Raw genomic sequence first — 15,429 nt, 5'->3', positions numbered from 1 at the left:
ATAGATCGGGACACTCACCGGCCATGAAGCTCACCGCATGTCACTGACTCCCTCTGTGTGCTTACCAAAAGCCGCCACCGGCGCGGCCTTGTCTCCTATCTCCAGGTAACCCACTACGTCCCGCGCTTCCATCCCAGCGATGCCGTCTTAGCCTCTTTTTCTTTCTCACCGATTTAGCCGTGCGCTCTGCCGCAGCTTCAGATGGGCCACTCTTTCGAACAGCCCACCGACCAACTCTGTGTTACATGGGAGGAGTCTCGTCAGATCGACGATGGATTGCTCTGATCTAAAAGGCCTCCTCTCAGTCGGAAGGGAAAGAATGGCGCTCTTTACTCAGGCCTTGTGAGGGATAAAAACCCCAAGACAGCACAAAAATGTTGAGGCCCAGCCCAGAGGAGCCTTGGAATCGCTTAAGAAAGCTTTCCATTGGTTGGGGACGTTCAAGCAGGGTTTGGAGGTGGGTGGGGAGAAAATGGAGTAGAGTTGGAGCCATTTACGGTTCTGGGTTTCCCAAGGGAAAGCGGGGCAGAGACCCAAGAGAGAGCATGGATAAGTTAAATCAGGGAAAGAAATTCTTTAGGCAGGGCTGCAATCCTAAACCTTTCACTTGGAGAGAATTTGTATCGCTTTAGTACAGAACACGGTGGCTCATGTGCAGCAAGCCAGTGGAGAGCCAAATTCCCGGCACGTTAGGAGAAACCCTCTTCTCCCTATCTGCCTTCCCACCTCAGCCACCTCCCCCTCCACCGATGCTAGGCGCTCCTCTCTCAGCCGGTCTCCCACTGCCAGCCATACAAGTTGTGGGGCTCCTCAGGCACCTCAGAGTCTCCCCAAACCTACACAGCCGATTTCCTCTCCCTGCTTCAGAAAGATCTCCCCCAGACTTCTCCTGGTGGCCGCCTAACCAGACTGGGCTCTAAGGATTAAGATCCATTCCGTTCTATCCCTGGAGGGTCGTCACCACCCTTCGGGGTGATCTGCTGGATCTCCATGGCTCGAATCCACCAGAAGAACCGACTCGGAGATCCAGATTTTCAGACGCCTCTGAGGATCGCAAGAGGCAGGATTCCATCCTCCAGAGACGCCTCATCTCCCTTGGGCCACTTCCCCTTTCTACTCGCCACTTCTTTCCCCCACTTCTTCCTTCGCCTTGTTTCCAGTCTTGTGCCTTCCCTTGGCAGTTTGTTTCCAAAGCTCTTGTCCAAGGGAACCCAAAGTTGCCAAGCAAGGGAGTAAGCAAGTAGCAGCGACGCTTCTTCCTCGTCTGATGGAGCTCCAGTTGGTCGTTTGACTAGCTAAACACCCACTGCCTGCCTGCCTGCCTGCCAAGACAGCTTTGGAAAGGTGAACAGGTAGTGCTCTGAGCGGGACAAATGCCCCGTGAAGAATGCTGGGAGTTGTAGTCACCCTCGCTGGACTGTTGGAAGCCTCCCTAGCACTGGGGCTTTCTTCGAATGCAACAGCAGGGCTTTAAAGGGCTCCCCCCCTTCCCAGCCAGCCAGCCCACCCAGCCCATTCCTCCCCCTGACACTGCTGTGTCCAACAGGCCAGGCATCTCGTGTTTATGGCGGACATAAACACGAGATGCCTGGACTGTTGGGACACAGCAGAGATGGCGCAGTGGCGCAGTGGTTAGGGTGCAGTATTGCAGGCCACTTCAGCTGACTGTTATATGCAGTTCAGCGGTTCTAATCTCACCGACTCAAGGTTGACTCAGCCTTCCATCCTTCCGAGGTGGGTGAAATGAGGACCCAGACTGTGGGGGCGATATGCTGACTCTGTAAACCGCTTAGAGAGGGCTGAAAGCCCTATGAAGTGGTATATAAGTCTAACTGCTATTGCTATTGCTATTGCTACAGCAGCAAGAACGTCCCTGCCGCTGCCCCTTCCCTCTCTTCTCCGGGTAAAGTGGAGATGGGAGGGGAACTAGGAGGGAAGGGGTCGCTCCTTGGGAGTCTCTAGCCAGCAGCCCCAGGAGACACACACCCCCAGAGAAGAATTGGGGCCATCAAAGCTCCCACACCCACCCACCTTTGGGATGCAAGAGACGGCAAGGCTTGCAGCGAAGGGAATATAGACCCCGGGAAGGTTGGGAATGGGTGATGAGTGAGCCTCATCCTTCTCCCCCACTCCTCTCTCCTCTGAAGCGTGTCCCCCGAAATAACCCGCCCAACGTAAGCGTGCTCAACTGCAACAAGGCATGATTCACTGCTCCCAGATCAGCAGGTGGGAGAATCAGTGCCTCCTTTGCATACGAATTTTTTTGCTTTTTAACCCCGGCTTAACTTTTAAAAGGCGAAAAATTCCTTATGCAAAAGAGGCCCCAAGTTCTCTTGCCTCCTCCTATAGTTAACACTAAGCAGACGCCAAGCCACTGTGACTTGGAATCTGGTAGCAACTACCTTGGCTTTAATTATTTAAAAAAAAATCTTTAAAATCTTTCCTTTTCCTGAGGAGACTGCACGTCCCTGACGTTAGCTATTCATTTATTTGGGTAAGATGCTTACTTAGACTAAGTATCATATTATTTCTCCACTCGTTGCCATGCAGTTATAATAAATTTAACCCCAACATTCTTATAATTAAAAATAGATATGATATGGTTATTTCTTTTCTGCTCGGTTATTCTCCTACTAAACAAATAGCTCAGAGAAGGTGAGAATGAGGCACAAGATTTATTTTATTTATTTCTATGATTATTTTATTAAATACATAAATCATAATATGTTGCTATTGTATATCTATTTGCAATTTACTCAAATTCTTGCATTGTAGTGCACTAATTTGCATATGATTTGAGGAAAACCTGACAAGACATTTCTTCTTCCACACACAGGATGTTAGAAATTAGAGGGAATAATTATACGGAAGAGATCAATGGGAATGTTGGAGATGGTTTGCCCAATAATTTGGAATTAAATTGGGAGGAAGCTATAAATGGGTTGGGGAAGGGAAAGAATGTGTACAGTATATCTACAAATATATTTAAATCTACATACTGAAAACAAATTGCCACATTCATGATAATGTTTATCTCTATCTTTTATTTACACCTACTTCCTTCTGAATGTTGTGTTGATGCAATAATAATAATAAAAGAGATTTATAAAAATATTTGGTTTAAATCATATATCACTTGTGGGAATCCTTACAGCACCAGTTTATACTTAATTTTGGCAACATTGTTCCAAGAAAATAACCAGACAATCCTTTTTCTTGCATTCAATCATAACAATAAATTCAGCTTTCCTTTCAAGAGCCATGGTGGCACGGTGGTTAGAATGCAATATTGCAGGTTAACTCTGCCCACTGCAAGGAGTTCAATCTCAACAGGCTCAAAGTTCCATCTGTAGATAAAATGAGGATGCAAACGATTGAGGGTAATATGCTGACACTGTAAACTTTTTAGAGAATGCTGTAAAGCACTATGCAGCAGTATATGTCTGAATGCTACGGTTATTGCTATTCAGGACTCATCCCTTGTTTAAAAATATCTATCCCAAGATCTGAATCATTCTACTATTAAGGCTAAAATGAGCCACTGCCATTTTCTAGAGTTCAATCTAGCACATAAATGTGTAGCTAAAATTATGACTTCTCAAAAAAAAATGAGACTGATTGATATAATGGGATCTTATCAATTATTATTGGATTATGATCCTGGATTTCTACCTAAAAAGACCCATTTCCTTGCTATTGATGTTTTGAAAGCAGCTTTTATCTCTTTGTTCCTCAAGCTGTAAATGATGGGGTTCAAACCTGGGGTCACTACTGTGTAGAGTAGGGCAAGAAATCTGTTGTTGTCCTGAGAATTTGCCGAGTCGGGCTGAATGTAGGCAGCAATGATTGTTCCATAATACAGGAGAACAACAGTGAGATGTGAGGAACAAGTGGAAAATGCTTTGTGCCTGTTGGTGGCCACTGGCATTCTGAGAATAGAGGAGATGATGAGGATGTAGGTAAAGAGGATGAACAAAAGGGGAACCAAGACCAAGACCACAGTTAGTATGGCATTGGCCAATTCATTTTTGTAAGTATCGATGGAAGTCAATCTGAAAACAGGCGTGATATCACAGAAGAAATGGCTGATTCTGTTTGACCCACAGAAGGGAAGGGTGAAGATTGAAATAGATTGTGCCAAACTCCCAAAAGCAGCAATGGTCCATGAGATGGCAGCTAAGTTAGCACAGTTCTTGTCATTCATGATATATGGGTATTGCAAGGGCTTGCAAATGGCAACATAGCGGTCAAATGCCATAGCACAAAGAAGAAAACACTCAGTGACAATAAAGAGAAGAAAGAAGCACATTTGACATCCACAGCCCCAAAAGGATATGGTCTGGTTCCCTGAAAGCAAATTTACGAGCATCTTCGGGCTGATGGTGGAGGCGTAGCCAATTTCCAAGAAAGACAAGTTCCACAGGAAGAAGTACATTGGGGTGTGAAGGGTGGGACTGGAAATGGTGATGGTCAAAACCAGGCTGTTGCCCATCAAAGTCATGAGGTAGAATATTAGAACCAAACAAAATACAAGTTCTTCCATAGACTTGAAATCTGAAAAGCCGAGCAGGAGAAATTCAGTCAAGCAGGACTGGTTGTCTTTTTCCATGGTATCATCCAGATGGAAGCCTGAAAACAAAAAGGAACATTAAGGGGCTGCCACAAAGAAGAGGAATTCAACCTATTCTGCAAAGCACCTGACGGGAGGAAAAGAAGCAACTGGTGGAAACTAATCAAGGAGAGAAGCAACTCTTTGCCTGAAGAAGTTAAGAATGCCCAAACACTGGACATTTTTAAGAAGCCATTGGAGATCCATTTGTATGAAGTGATGTAGGATTTCCTGCCTAAGCAGGGAGTTGGACTAGAAGACCTTCAAGATCCCTTTCAATTCTGTTGTTGTATTCTATTCTATTCTAAATAACAAATTAAACAATTCTTCTGAAGAATTATTAATAATTATGTAGCTTTCTGAAACTATATGTTTTTCATTTGCATTTACTCAGAGTTAGTAATGTCGATTAAATCCTTGGAAATAAGAAAGAAAGGCTGCAATTTTAATTTAGTGACCGATTAGTTTATTTGTGATTATATTAGCTGAGTGAATCACACAACCACTCTAACATCTTTTCTCAGAACTCTGTAGTCTTCAGACTCTCAATACACTCCTTTACGTGTGTATATATGTGTGCATTTTTTTTAATCAGTTGCCCTTTCATGTAATAATGTCTGTTATTCTTTTAGGGATTTTACAAATAATGAAAACTCAATAACAATTTCAGACATTTTTACACATTTTCTTTGAAGTACATCACTTCAACTTCGGAAACTTAGCATTCATAGTCCAGTTAGGAAGTGAAAAGTATTAGTGGTTAAAGAATCAAACTAAAAACTGGAAGACTGGGAATTCTAGTCCAGTCCAAGGCGCAAAGGCAGCTGGGTGACCATTGGCCAATCTTTTTCTCTCAGTCATAGGAAAGAGAGAAATGTAAAACACTTCTGTAAAAAAAAAGCCTTGCCAAAAAAAAAAAACCCATTTGTCCAGACAATCTCTGGGAATCAGACAGAATTGAAAGGGAGAAAAAATGGGTAAGGGAAAGATTTGAGATTGGAGAAAAGTTACTTAAATCAAAGGAAGCTTAATTTCCCATTATATGTAATTTGGTTCCCTTACATACCACAAATGATCAGCTATTCCTGTTACATGTTGAATGGCCTTTTCCATTGAGACACAGCATCTAAATGTACATGTTTGAAAGACTTAATGGTTAAAGCATAAGTGAAAAGCCGACAATAAAATTATCTTAACATTCCACTGAACATACTCTGAAAATAAAAATATCTTCTCATGAAGTTGCAAAATATCTTGCAAAGAAAACTGAAGATATTTGTCCAGGAAGTGTCTGGGAAACAGATAGGATAGAACAGTGTTTTTCAACCTTTTTTGTGCAAAGGCACACTTTTTTCATGAAAAAAATCACGAGGCACACCACCATTAGAAAATGTTAAAAAAAATTAACTCTGTGCCTATATTGACGATATATAAAGTAATTTTTCCACGGCACACCTTACACTATGTCACGGCACACTAGTGTGCCGCAGCACAGTGGTTGAAAAACACTGGGATAGAACATAAGGGGGGAAAAGAATAAAGGAAGGATCGGAGATTGAAAAAAATGTTGCTTAGATCAAAGGAAAATTAATTTCCCCTTAGCTGCAGCTTGTTCCATATTATATCGTCAATGATCAGCCATTACTCTAACATATCGAATTATCTTTTCCATCTAGGCAGAACAACAAAACATACAATTTTAGGCATTATGTGTTTCAGGCTCCAAAGTCTTAAATGTTAAAGCATCACTGAAATGCTGACAATAAAACTCTCCTAACGTTTCACTGAATAACCTTTGAAAAGAAAACTACATAAAGTTGCATAAAGTGAAGAACCAATTTATAAAGTATGATCTTACTTTGTCAAACCTTTTCTGATTATTTTTAGAAAGATGGGATATTTCTTCTTAACGAAAGCCTGAAATTGTGTAATATTTGCTGGCAATGTAACAATCTGACGATTCCTATACCATAGAAGAATCTTCCTATATTCTTTCCTCTGGAAAACAAATGGTTGATATTATGGAGGTCATTTATATAAACCCATCTCAAAGATGTTAAGGAGCCACTGGATCCTAGAAGACTCAAATCTCCCGAAAGACTGGAGATCTTTTTCTCCAGTCTAATAAGGTCTCATGACAGAAGCACAAGGACTCATCCTGGGGATTTGGTAAAAGAATACTAGATGACAACTTTTTATTTATTTGTTTGTTTGTTTGTCTGTTTGTCAAACATGTACAAGATAGCAGGTATAAGTATAACATGGACATGAATAAAGGAAATGAGTACAAATAATTGGGAACTAAAGGACAGGGACGATAGGCATGCTAGTGCGCTTATGCACGCCCCTTTTATGGACCTGTTAGGACTGGAGTGAGGTCCACAGTAGACAGTTTAAAGTTGAAGCTGTGGGGGTTTAAGGATGTAACAACAAAGTCAGGTAGACAATTCCAGGGAAGTTAGTTAAAATGGACAAGCAAATAACATAATAATGATTTCTATTTTAATATTAGAATTAATACCAATGTAATGAATATTGTTGTAAGCATTTTGATTATTATTTCCTAAAAAATATGTCACCAGAGAACACACTTTTGAACTTAAAATGGAATTTTTATGTTATAAAATAAAATAGAAATGATTTTAGAAAGGAAATTGTCCCAATAATTTAATTTCATATTCAAAGCTTAACCTTCAGTGCGCCTACCATCCCTATCCTACTGTCTCCATTTATTCGTACCCATTTACTGTGTCCATATTTATGTTTGTACTTATACCTGTTATCTTTTACATGTTTGACAAACTAAATAAAATAAAACAAAAAAAATGTTGAATGGCCTTTTCCATTAAGACAGAGCATCAAAATTTATAGGCTTAAAAGACTTAATGGTTAGAGCATAAGTGAAAAGCTGACAATAAAACTCTCTTAATATTCCACTGAACATCCTCTGAAAATAAAAATATCTTCTCATGACGTGCAGCATCAGTGACGTGCAGTCAGGGGAGGCAGGGGAGGCAGAACCTCACCACTGTCATCATGAAAAGAAAAGAAAATGTAAAAGGAAAAAGGCTGACGCAGTTGCTGCCAGAATCACAGTGGATGACTCTGCTTAGTGCTTAACTGTTTTCAAAAGCCTCTAAGAAAGTGCCCTCTACAGGAGGAGGCAGGAGAACCACGTGCCTCATTTAGTCTGACTTTATGATCACTCGAGCAGAGTTAAGCAAGGGTTAAAAGCTGAAAAATTCCTTATGTAGATGAGGCACATGGCTCTCTTGCCTCCTTCTCTAGAGGGCATTTTTAGAGGCTTTTTAAACAGTTAAACAGAGTCATCCATTGGGGACTCTGGCAGCAGCTAGCCCAGGCTGACCTCAGCAGCTCTTGCCTTTTTCCTTTTACATTTTTACATTTTCATGATGGCAGGCAAGAGCAGAGTTGAAATCCTCTGTGATTGTGAAACAGCTGGAAAAGATATGTGGGTCGGAGGGAGGGGGAGGAATTCAAAATTAATGCAATTTGTAAGTAATTGTAAGTAATTTGTGTGTGTGCGTGTGTTTGTTTCTTCACTCAAACAAACTCTCTCTCAATTTGAGAGAGAGTTTGTTTGAGTGAAGAGAGGAAAGGGGGTGGGAGAGGCAGGGAGGGCAGCCCGCCAGCTTTCTTTCTCTGTGTCTGGGGTAGCCCACCAGCAGAGGCGGGTCTTCTACCTGCCACTGCTGGTGGGCTGCCGCTTTCTTTCTTTTGCACAGAGACGGGCAGCTCAGGTGGGCTGCAGCCTCTGGGCAAAAGAAAGAAAGTGCCAGCCCGCTGCTAGGCTTTCTTTTGCCTGCCACTATGTCCGACATAGACTTTCTTTCGCCCACCTGTCAGAACTCAGGCGGGCGAAAGAAAGAAAGCGCTTTAGACAGTGGGATGTCGGGGGAGAAAACTGCCTCACCAGCCATAAACCTCACCGCACGTCACTGAGTTGCATAATGTGAGGAACCAAACTATGAAACAGAATCTTACTTTGTCTATCTTTTTCTGGTTATTTTTAGAGAGGTGGGAGACGACTTCTTAACCAAAGCCTCAAATTCTGTAATATTCACTGAAGATTCCTCTACCATAGAAGAATCTGCATATAATCTTGCCTCTGGAAAAATAAATGTGTGATGTTATGGAGGCTGTTTATATAAACTCACCACAAAGACTCTGAAGGACGTATGGACTCCTGGAGGATCCAAAACTCCAGAGACACTGGAGGACTTTTTCTCTAACAAGATCTTATGACAGAAGCCCTGGGTAGGGCTTATCCTGAGGATTTAGTAAAAAAATATCAGAGCACAACTTGGACCAGGGGAAATAACTTCTTTCTGAAGACCTTCTTGGTCTTTCTGAAGACCAAGTTCCTTTAAAAACCTAGTTCTTCCTTCATTCCTAGGGGCAGGATCCTAGTAGATCCTCATAAGGAATATTTTATATTATACTAGCGGATAACCCGTCATGCCTGGGTATTTATTTATGAGTGGGCGGGGGGGGAATGTCCAGACCAATAAACCCAATAATGTGATAGAGACAAGGTTTAAAATGTATAAGAAATATTTTGGGGATTCAAACTCAGCCCAGAAATAAAAGAGATAAAAAGGTAATTAATCTTGTCAAAAAAAGGAAAAAAAATGTATTTATACTCCTTGTGTGGAGTATTTGCTTGCAGTTAGTGTTAACTATAGTTTTCCCAGTTGCGATGTATGGCTGTGAAAGCTGGACCATAAGGAAGGCTGAGGGCCAAAGAAGTGAGGCCTTTGAACTGTGATGCTGGAGAAGATTCCTGCAAGTCCCTTGGACTGCAAGGCGATCAAACCGGTCAGACCTAAAGGAGATCAACCCTGACTGCTCTTTAGAAGGCCAGATCCTGAAGATGAATACTTTGGCCACCTAATGAGAAGGAAGGACTGACTGGAGAAGATCCTAATACTGAGAAAGATTGAGGGCAAAAGAAGAAGGGGATGACAGAGAACAAGGTGGCTGGATGGAGTCACTGAAGCAGTCGGTGTGAGCTTAAATGGACACGAGAGGATGGGAAGGCCTGGAGGAATGTTGTCCATGGGGTTGCGATGGGTGGTACATGACTTTTGCTACTAACACAATAACAACATGTAATTCCTTACAGATTTAAAGAAAGATAATTCAACACAAGGTCATCATAAATGTCAAGATCTCCTTCCAGGTAGTAACTGCTTCATGGTTAAGTGGTTTCACTGGGTTTTCCAACTCTTCTCTACAGAATCCTTCTCTTTAGGTCCATCCATTTACCAAATTCCCAGGATGTATCCTTGGGTTTCTCTCAGGAGGCCTTGTTAGAGAACAAAATTCCCTCCTGCCTCTAAAACCTCTGATCCTCTAGGAGTCAACTGATTTTAAAGGTTCCTTCACAGCCTTTTTTATTGGCTGAAGCAAAATGTCTGCATGTATGAAATACATATTGCAGAAAAAAGGATAGATGAAGACTCATGTATGGCACAGAGAGTTTTGAGACTTTGAATTTCCAGTGGATATTAGTACATCTCCAGTTTTCCAGGAGGCAAAATATTCCATCCTTCTAAAACTATCAGAAAAAAAATCAGAAGTAAGATTAATATTTACTACTTTCCCTAGGGTCACATTCGGTGGGTTGGTTATTCCTGTTGGGCAGCATCGTTGAAAATTTTATTCATCTATTTCACTAATTTCAATATAAGAAAACAGGATCTTGAGTTCGAGGATAACAAGCTTTTTCCTTTTTAGGTATTGTTTGATTCTTTCTTTAATAATCCTTGTTATAGCCTAAGTAAGTCCTCAGACTTACGAATGACAGCTCGGCAGCTGCCAGGCGCGCCTTAGCCAATCAGGCGCGTCTGCAAGTTGCCGGGCTGTCATACGCGCCGCTATTGGTCCATCCGTCTGACAGCTCCACATAAAAAGCTGTCAGACGGAGGAAGGGTGCCGGTCTACCTCTGTTCTTCATTCTTGCCTGTAATAAAGGAGTTTGACTTACGGTTACCTCAGACACCTCAGACTGATTCTTCCGCCGATCTAACAATCCTCTTGTATTCTCAGGCTTCCATCTGGATGAAAAAAGACAACCAATCCTGTTGAACGAGATTGTCCTTCTAGGCTTCTCAGATTTTGAGTCCATGCAAGAGCTTCTCTTTTGCCTGGTTCTAATGTTCTACTTGATGACTTGATGGGCAACAGCCTGATTTTGATCCTCATCACTCTCAATCCTACCTTCACACCCCAATGTATTTCTTCCTCTGGAACTTGTCCGTTTTGGAAATTTGCTACACCTCCACCATCACCCCAAAGATGCTAGTGAATTTGTTATCAGACAATCAGACTATATCCTTTTGGGGCTGTGGGTGTCAAATGTGTTTCTTCATACTCTTTGGTCTCGCTGAATGTTGTCTTCTTTGTGTCATGTCGTACGACCGCTATGTTGCCATTTGCAAACCCTTGCAATACCCGTATATCATGAAATACAGGGGATGTGCTAAGCTTGCTGCTCTGTCGTGGGCCATTGGTGCTTTTGTGAGTTTGGGACAATCTATTTCCATCTTCACACTTCCCTTCTGTGGATCAAATGGAATCAGCCATTTTTTCTGTGACATTAAGCATGTTCTAAAATTGGTGTCCACCGACACCTTTAAGGATAAACTGGCCAGTGCCATACTAACTGCTTTAATTATCTTGACACCCCTTTTGCTCATCCTTTTTTCCTACATCCTCATCCTCTCCACGATTCTCAAGATGCCTGGAGCCAAAAACAGGCGCAAAATATTTTCCACTTGTTCCTCACATCTCACCGTGGTCTGCATTTTCTATGGAACCGGCATTGTTACCTACATTCATCCCAACTCAGAATATTCCATGGACAGTAGCCGATTCCTTGCCCTGCTCTACACAGTGGTGACCCCAAGTTTAAATCCATCATTTACAGCTTGAGGAATAAAGAGATGAAAGTGGCTTTCAAGAAAACTGTAGCAAGGAAATAGATCCTCTTTATGGGGTAATACAAGTAGATCCATAGCTTTTTATTTGTATTATTAGTTTGCCAAACATGTACAAGATAGCAGCTATAAATATCAACCTGGATATAAACAAAAGAAATGAAGACAAAAAGATGAAGACAGTAGGACAGGGACGTTAGGCACGCAAGTGCGCTTATGCACACACACACAGACACCCCTTTACGAATCTCTTAGGAATGGATGAGGTCCACATTAGACAATTTAAAGTTGAAACTATGAAGGTTTGAGGAGTAACAACCGAGCCAGATAGAGCATTCCAGGCATTGACCACTCTGTACTGAATTCATATTTTCTGCAACAAACTTTCAGAGGTTTATTTTGTTTGTATCAATTGTTTGCCCATGTATTATTTGAGGTTGAAGCTGAAGAAGTCATTGGCAGGTAAGGTATTGTAGCAGAAATTTTGTGTACTATGCTGAAATTGAAATGCAGTTCCAGATTGTCCAAGGCCAAAATTTCAAGTCTGGTGGCATAGGGGATTCTATTGTGAGTAGAGGAAAGGAGTACTCTTCTCTTGAAATACCTCTGGACCCTGCTCAATCGTATAAGTCTGATGCCCAGTGTTGATTCCAGGCAGACGAGCTATATTCGAGAATTGGTCTGGCAAAGGTTTGTATGCCCCAGTTAGCAATACAATGTTACTGGAAAAGAAACTTTGCAAAATTAGGTTAACAACTCTTGGATTTTAAAAAGATTTTAATCTATTACATAGTCAATATCAAGTTGTGTTATTAAGTACTTACATCAATTCATCTTACCATCAACTGCCAAGGAGGGGGGTGGAGAAAAAACCCAGTTATGGCTCTTCTGCTCTCCATACACCATATTTATACCTTATCCAACACTTTCTTCCCCTTCTCTCTTCCCCTTTTTGCATTCTGTCTTCCTTCCATCATTTTCTACTCTACTTCCCCTTCCTTTCTCCTTCTACTCACTCCTCCTTATACAGCTCATCTTCCCCCTTCACCCTCTCTCCTATCCCTCTCTTCCCTATCTTCATCTCTGCTCTATCTCCGACTCTTCTACATCCTGCCTTCCCTCCATCATTTTCTACTCTACTTCCCTTCCTTTCTCCTTCTCCTCTCTCCCTTACCACTCCTCCTTATACACCTCATCTTCCCCCTTCACCCTCTTCCTATCCCTCTCTTCCTATCTTTCTTCTCTCCTCTACTTCCACTCTTCCTCTAATTCACTTGGTGTATTTCAGCTTCTGAGCAAAATCCCTTTTGTGTTGATGGTATTTATAATTCCATATCAATATACATAAAAAAAGAAAAAATAGCAGTATACATGTACACTCATCCATCATCCTCCTCCAACTTAGTAAACTCACTCCCTCCCACCCTCCCCACAGCCTCCCCAACCTTCCCCCACCCTGACTTCCCAGAACCAATACAAGGTATAAATCTTTAACAAAAACAGTTTAAGATACACTTAAGAGAAAACGTAGAAAGTTCATAACATATTTGAATTGAGCTTAGCTCCTCCTTGCTAGGCTAACTATAAACAATTTGTATCGTTTCTTCGATCTTACTCATAAACTATCTGAAATTTCCTAGACCCATATTTATTTTGAATATAGTCAATCCATTTTTCCAGTCTCGTTTACATCTCTCATTTGAATTACCTTGAGATATGCAAATATTTTAGCCATCTCTGCTAAGTTTGTGGTTTTCAATGTCCATTCCTAGATAGTAAACAATCTTCCCTCTTCCGTATTGCGCCATCAACAATCTAGCTGCAGTTATCAAGGCAAAGTCAATTAATCTCTACTTAAATTAGGTAACAACTCTTGAGGATGTTAAAAGATTTTAATGTATTACATAGTCAATATCAAGTTGTGTTATTTTTTTTACATTGACATCTTTTATTACATTTTCATTTTCCTTTATACAATCACTTAAATACTGTGCAGTTAAAAAAAAGAAGCAATAACAACTCATAACACTTCTATCCTACATACACCCTTCCTTCTACCCCTCCAACTTTCATTTCTCCCTTCCAACAATCCCCTCTTCTACTTCCCTTCCCCCTCAGCCATTCCTTTCTCCCCTTCCCACCATCTCATCCTTCTTACATTCCCTTCTCACTCCCTCTTAATTCCCCCTCTTCTTTCCCTCTACACCTCACTTCGGTGTATTTCTAGTATTCATTGGTCTATTTGTTTTGTACTAAAACAAAGGAAAATAAAAGGAAAAGAAAGAGAAAAGAAAACAAAAGGAAAAAAAAAAGCAACAGTATCCAAGTGCATTCATTGTTCTGAAAATTGAGTCTATATTTCCACCCTCCCCCCACCCACCCCCTGAACCCCCCTCCCTGACCCCCTTCCGACTTCGCAGATCCCATTCCCGGCATCGTTCTTTATCAAGCAAAGGTCTGGAGTATATTGAAACCAAATAGATTAGAAGTTACAAAATAATAAAAATAAAAAATAAAGAACAAAAAAGAAAGAATAATAAAAGAAAAAAGGGGGGAAACCCCCCCCAAGAAAGAAAAGTCAATAAACTCTCTAACATTAAACTCAGCTTCTCATTATTTTAAAATCTTAACAATGTCTTTACCCGCTTCCGCATATAAATTTTATACCTCCCATCCTGCCTTTACCCGTGTCCACATATGTATTTATCCTCATCCATTGCTCCTCTCATATTTACTCCACCCTCGTGTAGACTCCCAGATAATCTTCTTAACCTTGTATTCAAATACCAATTTATACAAAATCAGCTTACATTCGGATCAAGGTAATCTAATTGAACTTTCACTACCCTTCCATCTACCCCACGCCACCCGACTCCATTCATCCCAAACCACAATCCAGAAAACTGCGATCTCCGCTCTCCTTGCCCCAAAGGAATAGATCATGCGCAGTTTAAATTAAGATTCAAACAAGTCTTATATAAGTCCCATACAATATATGTCCAAATTCAGCACCGCTTCTTTCAGTCTCAATATCTCTTCATCGGTATACAGCTTTGTCATTTTATACCAGACAGGAGTCCTGAAATTTATTCAGATTAAAAATTTAAGAAGTATTTTAAAGGCATAGCTGGATCTTTATTCTTTACTCTTCTGCCCTTCCGGAAGGGGAAAGCAACACCCTCCGCCTTGTAGCCACGTGTCCCGCTGCTTATCTTCTCCTTCTCCTTGTCTTTCTCCAAGTCCGGGTGAATCAGGAAGTCCCGCCTTCAGAGTTTTGTAGTAAAATCTCGGGCTTCGCAAACAGAATTGAGACAATATTTTGGTTCTCAAATGTGACTGTGATACCAGATGGCACTTCCCATTTATATTGTATCTGAGAATCTTTGAGTTTTTCAGTTAAGAAAGTGTAGTCTCTCCTTGCTCTAATATTTGAGATGGTATTTCTTTAAAAACAATCAAGTCCTGTCCATCGATTCGCAGCCTGTTATTGTAGAACTTCTGTATTATCGCATTTCTGGATTCTCTTGTGGTGAAATATATAATTATGTCCCTCGGAAGCTGTCGTTGTTTTGCTACACACGAGTTCTGGCGATAAATTTTTTGAATCTGCCAATCAAAGTTAAATCCTGGACTTCCACCGAACGTCCTGAAAGCCTCAAAAAGGTCTGTTTCAAATTCTCCTGTTCCTTTTCACGCAATCCTCTGACTCTTATTGCAAACGCAGTCTATTGTAATTTATCATAATGAGTTGTTTTGAGCATTTCAACTTCCTGTTGTAACGTTTGAATTTTAGATGTCAAATTAGAATTAGCTTTTTCCAAAAGTTCCAATTTGTCCTCCATTTCAGCAACATAGTCT

At 41.1% G+C, this 15,429-nt stretch overlaps 2 protein-coding genes across 2 annotated transcripts; one reads left to right on the top strand and one right to left on the bottom strand.

The window, feature by feature from the left end:
* Nucleotides 1-3,652: 3,652 nt before the first annotated feature.
* Nucleotides 3,653-4,609, bottom strand: LOC116521626 (olfactory receptor 2G3-like). The gene has a single exon (XM_032236286.1). The coding sequence runs from the start codon at nucleotides 4,607-4,609 to the stop codon at nucleotides 3,653-3,655; it is 957 nt and encodes a 318-aa protein (XP_032092177.1).
* A 6,084-nt stretch (nucleotides 4,610-10,693) lies between these two features.
* LOC116522662 (olfactory receptor 10AG1-like) lies at nucleotides 10,694-11,616 on the top strand. The gene is given in 5 exon segments (XM_032237676.1): nucleotides 10,694-10,715; nucleotides 10,718-10,801; nucleotides 10,804-10,851; nucleotides 10,854-11,549; nucleotides 11,552-11,616. Coding segments are annotated over 5 exon segments (915 nt in total).
* Nucleotides 11,617-15,429: the final 3,813 nt, after the last annotated feature.

This window comes from Thamnophis elegans, chromosome Z (genome assembly GCF_009769535.1).
Source record: "Thamnophis elegans isolate rThaEle1 chromosome Z, rThaEle1.pri, whole genome shotgun sequence".
NCBI lineage: Eukaryota > Metazoa > Chordata > Lepidosauria > Squamata > Colubridae > Thamnophis > Thamnophis elegans.
Note: the sequence above shows the minus strand (reverse complement) of the source record. Positions and strands in the feature narration are given on the sequence as shown.